This window comes from Uloborus diversus, chromosome 1, assembly GCF_026930045.1.
Source record: "Uloborus diversus isolate 005 chromosome 1, Udiv.v.3.1, whole genome shotgun sequence".
Lineage (NCBI taxonomy): Eukaryota > Metazoa > Arthropoda > Arachnida > Araneae > Uloboridae > Uloborus > Uloborus diversus.
The window spans coordinates 160,208,479-160,220,651 of NC_072731.1; the positions used below are offsets into that span (position 1 = coordinate 160,208,479).

The following is a 12,173-nucleotide window of genomic DNA, read 5'->3' on the forward strand; positions in this document are numbered from 1 at the left end:
ATTTTGTAGATAAATGTGCTTCAGTAATGTGAACTATTCAGGGTAAGGTTTTATACAACTTGTCTTCGAACTTTTAGATCATACTACGCACCTATGCGTTTTCAACTTACTACTTCATAACGTTTTTAAGTGACGCCAGTTTACGCGCATGAAGACATCACAAGAGAATTTGCGATAATTAACTGAGGAGGCGTTCAAAATGGATATTTTGGTCATCTATATGTTCTTAGGTACATATGCATGTACAGATGTGCCGAAAAAACTTGTGAAGTTTAAATTGGGTGATCGTAAAATAGAAATTTAGGTCGAGAAATCTGATTTTTTTTTGTGATTACGCTTCCTTATTCGTAGAAAGGAAGTAAAGTGAAATAAATCAATGATCCTTTAAATCCCTGATAATCTTAGCAATTTATTTCTGTTTGATTTTTTTTTTTTTTGGCATCGGCCATCGGCAATCGGCCATTTGGAGAAAACAATCGGCCATCGGCCGTCTTTGAACAATCGGCCAACAATCGGCATCGGCCCATCGGCCAAAAAATGTCATCGGTCGAGCCCTATCAAAAAGGACAGCATGATTACACACAGTAATGAAAACGGCACATAAAGAAGTAAAGAATGGTCTTATGCATCACAGAAAACAGATAAAAACATGGAAGAGGAGGGGGAGGGCAATTAAAAATGTTGCTCCAAAAAAAAAAAATTCTGCCCCCCCAAGAACTCAGTCCTAAATCCGCCTATGGGTACTAGTAGCCCTGGTAGGTGCTGCTGTATAGCATGATTTAGAAAAAAAATTCAATTAACGAAAGCCTACCTAGGACGTAATCTTTATAGGCGCTTTACTCGAAACTTGAAAATGTCCACTTGCATCCCTTTGCTTCTCACTGCCTCATTTGAGCTTAGCATTTCATACAACAAGAGATATTTTACTTTAAAAGTAAATTTTTCACCTTCAATGTCATGAGTGTTACTGTACAACATGACAGTATTTAAACGAAGTATTTAAATGTTTATTTTTACGAAAAATCATACATTTTATGAATAAATTTGTCCCTTGAATCGCATAAAAATAATAATTTTTAAATAAAAATGCACAATATTCATCGTCATGAGTGTTACTATGTATCATATTTTCACTACCTGTCAAAATTATAAATGAAAAGAAAAAAAATATTTAAATATAATATTGTTAGAAAGATAACATTGCTTTTAAGTAAGCTACAAATTTTAATAGAGTTATGCATTTCTTTTGTTTTTTTGAATTGAATTTTAGAACTTGTTTACTAGGTAAAACTCACGACACTTATGATTAGACTTTGTTAAGATGTGCCGTTTCCGTTAATCGTGGTTTTTCCGAGAAATTGCCATATGATTTTTTTCATTTTAACTATATATAAGGTAGGTGCGGGTATTAAGGCCTGTCGGGTAATAAGGCCTAAACAGCGAAAATATAATTTAAAATGGTTGTAGCCGCTCAAAAACGCTATCGTAGATAGTTTACACTCCCAGATAGCACCTCAAACTGGTCGCAACGCCATGCTCAGTTGTTTTGACGAGCGAGCCCAGATTCATTTTCACGGAACGCTTGAAAGACACGAATAATAAAAAATCATCAGATTGAAATGTAAGTAATTTTTTTAATATCATATTTTTATGCATAGTTTTGCGCTACATTTATCTGTCTTGAATGCTTCTATCGATATTTCATGTCTGAGTGAAATAATATCATCGAATTATTGTACTTTTTTTATATTCTTTTAAATTCAACGTCAGCGGCTAATAAGGCCTACGAAAGTTGACCGTAGGCCTTATTATACTCCTTTTTTTTGTAACGTAGTTTTTCAGCTGTGCATCTTATTTTGAACCTTTCTCAACATGGTATGAGTGTTTATTAGTAATTGCGGCTGTTTACGACTTGGTTCATTCTTATTTTAGTGCCTACATCACGATGCCCCCTAAACGATGCCCCCCCCCCAAATGTAGTCTGATAGTGACTTAATGTCGGCTGTCCAAGCAGTAAGAAGAGGTATGCTGAGCACATATAAAGCAGCTGTGAGGTATAAAGTTCCCAGGAGAACTATTAGAAACCATCTCCAGACCGGAAGTTTAAAAAAAAACACTTTATAGAAAATATTTTCTCAGTGATGACCAGGAAGCTGATCTTGTCATAAGAATTTTGAGGTTTGCTGAAGTAGGGTTGCCTGTGACACCACGTATTCTTTGACGCTTGGTTTATAAATTTTGTGAGCTTAATAACATAAAGCATAATTTTAATAAACTTGCTAAAGTTGCTGGTAAAGATTGGTTTAAAGCATTTATGAAAAGACACCCGGAAATATCTAGACGAAAAGCTCAATTTATGAACCCGGCCAGAGCTCAAAAGCTTAACAAATTTATCGTTAATGATCACTTTAACAGACTGAATGAAATTTATGATAATCTGGACTTGAGAAGTCATCCTGAAAGAATATACAACATGAATGAGAAAGGTTGCCGTCTCACAATTCACCACCAGCAGGCTGTTTTGGCAAAGAAGGGGACTAAAAGAGTGCATTTACAGTCTTCGGAACACGCCGAAAGTGACACAATAGCTGGATGTGTAAATACACGTGGTACTGCTATACCACTAATGATAATATTTAAAGGCAAACGGTTGAAGGCAGAATTATATGACAATTTGCCACCGAGTTCTTTGGTAGAAAAATCTACAAAGGGTTATATAACTAATGAACTTTTTACAGAATTTCTAAAGCACCTATCTAGTTTTAAAAGTGCAGGAAAGTCCCTTTTAATATTTGATGGTGCGGCTTGTCACCTAGACTTAACAATCCTTGAAGTCGCCGATTCTCTCGATATATCATTATACTGTTTACCTTCGAACACCACTCATGAACTCCAACCCCTTGATAAAGCCGTCTATCGATCATTTGAACACCACTGGGATGCAGAAGTTTTATCATTTATGGAACAAAACCCAGACAAAAAGCTCACCAAGGCACGGTTTAATGTTATTCTTTCAAATGTCTGGTCTAAATGCATGACACATAGTAACATTACAAGCGGCTTTAAAGCCACTGGTTTGTATCCATTGAATCCAAAGACTATTTCAGAAACAGCTTTTGCTCCATCTGTATTAACAGAAATTCCAGCTCCCGAAGCTGACAAATTTCAAGAAAAAAATTCGCAACCTCGCACCTCCCTCACGCCAATAATCCCAAGGCCTTCCACATCGACAACACAAGATGAAATAATTAATAGTACCCCAAAAAAACTTCCTGGAACGATGTACGGCATGGTTTACGGTTCTAGTTTGGACGATGAAGAGGACAATGTACCACTAGCTCAACTAAAAAAAAGCATTTCGGGAGCTTATGCGTACTCCAGTGAAAAATACTGAAAAAACATCAATTTTAAGAAGAAAATCTATTAATTATCGAGGAATTAAAGTCATCAAAGAACTGTTTGAAGAATATAGAAGAGAGAAAAAAGCAAAAAATGATGTCAACCTTCAAAGAAAGACGATAAAAAAAAAAAAAAAACGATGGTGATTGGTACTGTCACGCTTGGGAGGAGGATAAAATGATTGACATGAGGCCCTGTTCAAAATGCAACAGGTGGTATCATGAGCAATGCGTCGGTTTGACAGCCGATGACGAAGATATTTTTGAGTGACCTGACCGCTGTTTTTTTTTTTTTTTTTTTGTCATTTTGAAGATTTTCAGCATGAGTAATGCTTAAGGATATTACAAATGATCTCAATTACCAATGTTAATAGCTTATTTTGATTATTTACCAGTGTTAAAATATTAGGCCTTATTACCCTACCGTAGTATAATAAGGCCTAATTGCAAGGTTTTTTTAAATAATTAATTTTATGTTTGTTTTCGGCAAGAAAGGCCGTTTTTTGTTATTTTCGTGTAGTAATATAATGGTACTTTAATTAAATTTGCAATTTGCTGATTCGGATCCTTTTCTTTCTATTTTATTCCAAATCTCCCTTAGGTAGGCCTTATTACCCGCACCTACCTTATATTAAAAGAAAATTATTATTGATTCCATCAAGGAAAAATTAGTGAACGAATCAGGATAATACGTTCCTCTGAGTTTGAAACCAGTGAGTTAAATGTATTCTGCCACTCTATTCATCTGACTCCAGCATTACTTCTTTAGCAAACAAAACTGCTTTTGTTCAAAATATGCAGTCTGTTTTGTGTTATTTTTAATTATCTATATCTGTAACCTTACCAAAGATAGTCTAGCTAGAATGCGATTTTAAGTTTACAAATTAGAAAATTTTCCTGAGATGGGAAATTTTCTCGTATGCAGGAATAGAAGTAGTCCTATATTTTCAAAAAAAGCATCAAAAGTGTCCTATATTTCCTATATTTTTGAAATTGTCCTATATTTCCTATATTCTTATAGTTTGTTACAAAAAATTGTAGAAAATTACCTTCGAAAAGCGTTTTGGTCACTTGATTCACACTTTCTTTCACAACTTGACAATTCAAGACTGCTTAAAAACAAGATGCTTGTTTATAAAAAAAAAATATTTTTTTTGGAATCTCTACCAGCACCTGTCTCTTTAAATTTTGTAGAGTATTTTAGACAAAATGTTCAGTTTGTTTTAAGAGAAAGCTTCAATGATCTATATTTTATGACAAGCTCTCCAAATTATTGATGAAGCACTTTGCCAATGAATTTTCACTAACAACAAAATGTGGGAAGATTAGCCGATTTTAGTGTTAAAAAAAAAGGTCTATTTGAAATATTTAAATGTAGTTAATTATGCAATATATATATATATATATATATATATATATATATATATATACATACATATATATATATATATATATATATATATATATATATATATATATATATATATATATATATACATATATATATATATATATATACATATATATATATATATATACATATACATATATATATATATATATATATATATATATATATATATATATATATATATATATATATATATATATATATATATATAAATTAACCCTGCCTGGATTCAAAATTTGAATTTCTTACTAAAATCAGAATTTTACACTATTTAAACACTATATTTTTAAAATTTGTTATTAAAAAAAATGCTTTTCAGAAATTTTTAAAAAGAAATAAAATTTTGACAGGATCCTTTCATTGATGCATCACCATTTTGTTAAAAATTTTGAGGAATGGGGATTGGATGTTACTTGGATGTAAATTAATTCATTTTGGAAAAATACTTCGTAATGATAAAATTGATCAGCTTTCTGGATGCAAATACTTAGGTTTTTTAGTAGTGAAAGTCTTTAGCACCTTTCATAAGATGTAATATCAATTGAAAGAGGTTTTCTCGCAAACAAAATGATATTGACATAAGAAAGAGCATCTTAAAGCATAGACTATAATAAGAGTTTTAAGGTTAATTAAGGTACTGCAATTGGGAAAGCAATAAATTATGCATGCATTACCAAGAAAAGAGTTCCGTTTTATCATGATCTATTATAGTACTAAATACAACATTCATAACAAAATGAGAAATTCTTGTAGAGATGCATAATAATCAGAGACAAAAGAAAAGGTTCGTGTACCTTCCAAAAAAAAGTTTAGAGAAACTTAAAGAAAAAATTGATTTTGCAGTCTGATTAATGTAGGCAGTCAAGGCATAGAAAATGGCCTTAAACGTAAATACATATATGTGTATAAACTTTTTTTTTCTGAAGCGATTCATTCAAGAACTGCAGACTCATTCTCAGTAAAAGTTATAACTTTTATTTGGGTTTTTTAACTGTATGCAGTATGATTAATTGAAATCATTGATAATAATTTATGCAGGAATATCTAGATTATATATACTATGTATTGTTTATTTTTTCATATCAGTATTATTCATAAAACATGTCCTATATTTTTCGTGGAAAATGTCCTATGTATTAAAAGTTGATCACTTCTACCCCTGCATATGGGAGGCCTTTTAATCTCTCCTCCTCTTAAATCCCCATAGATTGTTTAAAACAGCATTTTCAGAGTTACAATTTAAACCAATTTCTGAAGGAGCTCTCCAAACCTCTTCTCCCCTACCATTACCAAAAATAATTAGAATGCATTTTTAAGGCAGCAAGTTAGAAAAATTTCCTGGTGTGGGGCTTCGAGTCTTTCCTTCACGTAATATCATGAAAATATGGTATTAACCTGCGTTTTTAGCACTACAATTGCAAAAAAATTCCGCCGGAGAACCCCCGAACCTCCCTCTTCTTTACATAATTGGAGATAATATATGCGTTTTTAAAAGGTTTCAATTTTGAAAAATGAGTGAGAGAAGGGTGGTCCTCAGACCCCTTAATATTACGAAAGACACTTAGAATGCATTTCTAAGATTACAAATGAGAAAAAATTCCTGGGAAGGGCCTTGAAATCTCTCCATAGACAGGGGAGCGCCACCAAGTCATTTCTCCCCTAACATTACCAAAGATCGTCTAAAATGCGTTTTTAAGACTACAAATTTGAAAATTTTCCGGACCCCCATATTTTGCAGTTAATATTATAAAGCAAGATATTATCTTTCCTCGGTAATCTAATAAGCGAACTCGATTACTTACAATCAGGTTCTTTTTGTCAATATTTAGATCTATTAAAGATTTACTCATAAACCAAAAGCTGAACCTATTATCTTTGTATGTATTTAAGATACGCTTGAATTAATTAAATGGCCGCCAGTTCCATACGTCCCCTACGTTTTTGATCTCACGACGGATATAAAAAGATACATATATATAGCAACAGTTAGACATTTAATTATTTTCAACTCATGTCACCTAGTGAAAATTCCTTAAAAAATGCTCTGGCACAAAGTCCTAAAAAACTCTTGACAAAGCAATGGTACCAAGTTCAGTTATCTAATCAAATCATTGTTGTGATATAAACCAGTTGCATTGTTAAAGAATTTCAGTAGTAAACTTTCTGTAGATGTTAAGTGACATTGAGCACGATTTCAAGAAGACAAACATAGCTTCTGTGCCTGTCTTCAACAACCAATCAAGCTATTTGAGTGATATGTAAAATAAGTTAGAAATAATACCCTTTAACTGCATGAAATTGCAGATTGCTGCAGACACATGTTTCGGCATTACAAGGAACGTCTTTTTTAATGCTACAGAAATGAGCTTATGGATGAAAAGACCTTTGACAAAAAATGAGAATTGGATGTGTTTTCATCTATAAAAGCTCATTTCTTTTGCGTTGAAAACTGTGTTCATTGCAACACCAAAACGTGTTTGCAGTAATCTGAAATTTTGTGCAGTTGAAAGTTATTTCTTATTTTAGTTTTCAAGCACAAAGATATTTATTAAACGCCCATTTGAGTGATTTAATTGCAGTGACTCAGGTTAATCTACACTTAAGAGCCAGTTTTTATAAGAGTCAGGCAGGCCAGATACATGCCATTTTTGATTTCGCTAAAAATTTTGCAGTGGTTTCTTCTAATGATTTTAGAAAACACGTGTTTTTTCTTTTCTTCCAAAAAAATTTTGTGACCCTCAAAAATTGCGAAAGTTGGTCCCAACTTAGGGTTTTTCTCAAATCGACATTTTTTAATATTCAATTATCTCTGCCCATTGAGCATTAGCAAAAGTAATCTTTGTGATTACAACATGATATTTAGTGTCTCAAATGAAATATATCGTAAATTTTATGGCTGACCTTCAATGAAACCTGGCAGGGGTGGCTAAACTGTGTTGAAGAAAGTGAAAATGTGTCATGTTTGAGGCCTTCTGGTTCCATGCACTGAGGTTCAACCATAGTTTTTGTGAGCAATTTGTGCAGTGATATATATAAATTATTAAATAGGCTCATTAAATGCATGGTTAATGCTCACTGCTGCAAAAAAATAGCAGTTTTGTTATCAAAATATGATAGAGTCCTGTATCTCAGTGCAATAAGGGTCAGTATAGAACTTACTGCCTGCATTTCAAACTAGAGTATGTGTATTCAGTAAATTACCGCCCAATAGCAGAGTATGTGTATTTTCACAATCAAGTGACAGAACTATGGGCAAATTCTTTTCAAGAACACAATACACATTTCAAAACAGTAAAATGAACTATTTAGTTTTCAATTCAATCAACATATCCAGGTTTTAACTTTCCTCCAGGGACTTCCAAATACTATTTAAAAAACTAATAGGATCAAAAACTTACCGTAAAAGAGTTATAGACTTGCAAATAGACTGATTATGCTTACTTGCATACTTTATAATGATAATTGGAAGCAAAGTGGAAAAAAAGTGGAAAATAAAAGTTTTGATCCCACTGAATTCGTTAAATCGGGATCCGACTGTGCTAATAATAAATCGATAGTTGTGTAAAGGAACTAGTTAATGTAACTGCCAAAAAGTTTTTGAAATAAGCTATGTAAACAAAAAAAAGTTCAATAAGTAGTACAATACATTACAAGTACGTATGGAAATTATAAAAAATAACCTACAACTGGGGTTATGAAATCTTTGTTTTGGCACCTTTTTTTCAGTACATTATTTTTCAAAAAATTCCATAATAGGGAATTGCTTGCTCAAGTCTATTGGGAACACTTTTCTGATTCCTTTTTTCCCTTCCTCGTTCACCGTATCTTACATTTAATATTGATCAATTTCTCATCGCTAAAATGTGTATATTTATTCGTGTTATTTAATTTGATTATCGACTGCACTTTTTTTTTTGTAATGACAAAGGCAAAAGAAATTTAAAAGAACAGTGGAAACATTTTGTTGGAATATGCATGTTGTTTTCTCGCCTTCAATGACAAGTTGTTCTTACTTAATTTCTTTCTAATTTATTCAATTTTTTCTCTGCAAAAATATTTGCTAAAGCTGATTAATATTATTTGATTATCCAGGGAAATTATTCGATTGAGCGGGGATCTTTAACATTGTGTCTATGGGGAAATATTGGGTTCCATTAGGTTTTATTCGTATAAGCAGGGTATTCATATATCCGTTACCCGATTAAGCAGGGCTGACAGTATTCAGATTTTACACGTCCTATGCGTTAACAATAAAATTGCAGTTTTTATATGCTTGTGTTTTTACTGAAAGTGCAGTTCAGTTCCAAATTTGTCATTACTCTTGAAGGATAATGATTTTGTATTTCAGGTGGATGGAAGCTATTCACTTATGCACTTTGATGGACGAAGAAAATACACATCTATGATGAAGTAGATGTGAGGATATCCAATATTTGCAGGCCTTTTTTTATTTACATAAATATATATAGAGACATAAATACATTTTTATAAACTTGCTTTGCCCTCATGATGTCAATTGGCAATGACGTTCACAAAAAAAGTGTGTTTATGTTAGGTCGAGCGAGAATTCCATTGTTCAAGTATTTTATATCATTTTTTAAAAATTATATTTTAAAATATCATTGATGTTTATAACTTGTTAAAAATATCTTTTAAACTTAAAACAACTCAAAACTGAAGCAGCTTAATATAAATCTTGCTTGCAATTTTTAATTGGATAAGGAATAAATGAAATCTTTGATTTTTAGCTGCTGTTTTTCTTTTGAAAGCATTGCTGCAGAAATTTAAAAAGCTGCACATTCAAATTTTATTTTACCTTTAAAACATTTCCCAATAATCAATCATTGGAATTTGTTTTAATATTATATTTGTAAAAAAAGAAATAAAAAAACATCATTAAAAACATAATTTCCTTCTTGGCTTTCTATAAAAGAATATATATTGGTGCATTGCTTGTAATGCAAAATGAATGAGATAATTTTTAGCAATGTCATAATGTTAATTTTGATGTGTTATACTAACTTTACAAAGAGGAACCTAATGTAACAAATAACTTATACAGGCATATAAAATATTTGGTAGAAAATGTTAAATTCCCAATTTTTTTTAACTTGTTAGCATTTTAGTAACAACCATTACACGGTATACAAGAAATGTAAACTAAATTGCCTCATTATTGCAGGTAAATATTAATAAAATTGGAGAAATTGCCTTTTATTAATAAACTGAAATTACTGCGTCAAAAGACTTTAAAAAAAAAAAAAAACTTGATGAGTGATTTTCGTCTGTTGTCAAAAGGATGAAATTATCTTTGCTTGCATAGTGAATTTCAAAATTTAAAATGGCTGTTTATTTTATAACAATAATTTTTTAGTTACAAAATTGATTCATTAGCTGCAGTTGTTAAATTTTTATCTGGCTTCAACTATTCTTTAATACTAAGTACCACTTACTGAATTGCAAGAAACCGAATGTTTTTATCTTGAACATGGTTTTTCAACTTGTTCTCATTACTTTTTTATTGCTATGTTCAGTAATTCTTTAGTGATTAAGCTTCGCAAAATTACATTACAGATGCATTTCATTGCATTTAGCATTTTAAAAGTGTTCTTTGTCCTTCAATTTTATTTTTCAACCTCGCAGTCATGTATATTTTATATAGAAATGTATACTTTTATATTGTAGATAATCACATTTTGAATAAAAGTTATATTTTTAGCATTTTAGATGTCCAAATGCGTCATTCCAGTGTGGAAGTTTTTTTATAAAATGTTGTAATTTGTTCTTAAATTACTGTTTTTAAGCAGTTTTTATATGTGAAGAGATGTTGTATTATATGTCCTGTTGAATTAAACAAGTTGTTGCTTTTTATCAAGTGAAAGATGTTACACAATATTTTTTTTCAATAACATTTCATTATATTATGAATTTTACAACATGAAATATGTATATTATGTTATGTATATTGATTGAATGAAGAAATTAGTGAGATCTATTGAAACAAGCATTTAAAATCATTGATCAGTTATAAGTTATTTTTCTTCCAGTTCTCTTCTAAACAAAGTATACTATAGCTACTGGAATACATAGGTTTTTTTTTTTTTCCAGTTTATATTTTAAAATCAGTCTTCCCCTTCTAGTGTGAGCTCAGTTCGACCCATCCTGGCAATGGTGTCTTCCCTTTTACCTGTTATCATCACACCTTAGAATTGCCATGTGAGGCAGTGAGAAGCAAAGGGATGTTAGTGAACCTTTTCAAGTTTTGAGTAAAACACCTTTAAAGATAAGGTCCTGGTCCTTCATTGAAAAGTTTTTCTAAATCATGCTGTATGACAGCACCTACCAGGACAGTACTATCTCTTACCCCAAGACAGAGGAGAGGTTCGCCTACCATTTGTACTAATCATCTCCAAATTTGTAATTTTGCCACTTACATCCCTTTGCTTCTCAATGGCTTTCATCATATGATGTGGAATGGGTGGCCCTTGATAGTTGAAACTAAGCACTGGGGAAAGTCCATCGCTGGACATCAGTTCTGTTTGGGATTCTCCCTTTGCCACTCTATCTTTTGATCCAAACCAGAATCATAAGCAACCCCCTTTATAACATCCCCAGACAGAGATATAGATTTGGAATAGGAACTCCATTATACCAAATTGTCTGAAAATTTAACTTGTAAGAAAAAAAATTTCACGAGTTGTTGGGTCTATTGAGATTTATTTTTTTCTTGTTAATTTGCACTCATGCAACTATTTTGTAACGAGTGTTTAGTTACGGAACTCTGCACTGCATTTAATCATAAAATTACACATTAAAAATGCAGCTCACTGTCTTGAGCATATCTCTTTCAATTCAGTTAGAAAATTTGGTTATAAAATCTATGTTATGTACATGTTCTACTACAGACTTAGAATTTTTATGAATTTAGAATTTTAGTTTGAACGAAAATGATTTAAATTGAAAATATTTTGTTTAAAAATTTTTTATTACATGTTATGCAATATTTTTAGTATAATAAAGTTCAAACAATACTTTTCATCAATTTATTTTTGTATGCTCATTATATTTAAATTATAAACTACTCAAATGTGGAATCAAACTGTTTGTGGGTAGTTGCATAATTGTCAGTACAGTGAAACCTCTCTGAGCGGCCACCCGTCCGTTCCCTAAAATTTCAGCCATTCAGAGGGGGTGGCCACTTTAAAGGGTTTTAGTTATAGTGGCAAAATAATTTCCATAATACATAATATAAGCGAGTCTAACACATAAAAGGAAGTTTGAGACTTTTTTAAAGAGGAAATAGTATTTTATTTAATTATTGTTTACGTTTTTCAAAGAAAGGCTTTACTCTTCAGTTTTTACTC

At 31.5% G+C, this 12,173-nt stretch overlaps 1 protein-coding gene across 1 annotated transcript in view; it reads left to right on the forward strand.

Annotated features, from left to right (window-relative positions):
• Positions 1-10,708, forward strand: part of LOC129233253 (FERM, ARHGEF and pleckstrin domain-containing protein 1-like) — a 141,309-nt gene extending 130,601 nt beyond the window's left edge. Inside the window, exon 24 of the mRNA XM_054867307.1 lies at positions 9,158-10,708. Within this exon, the coding sequence (XP_054723282.1) occupies positions 9,158-9,215 (58 nt within the window). The 3' untranslated portion in view covers positions 9,216-10,708. The remainder of the gene's footprint in view (positions 1-9,157) is intronic.
• The last annotated feature ends 1,465 nt before the right edge of the window (positions 10,709-12,173 follow it).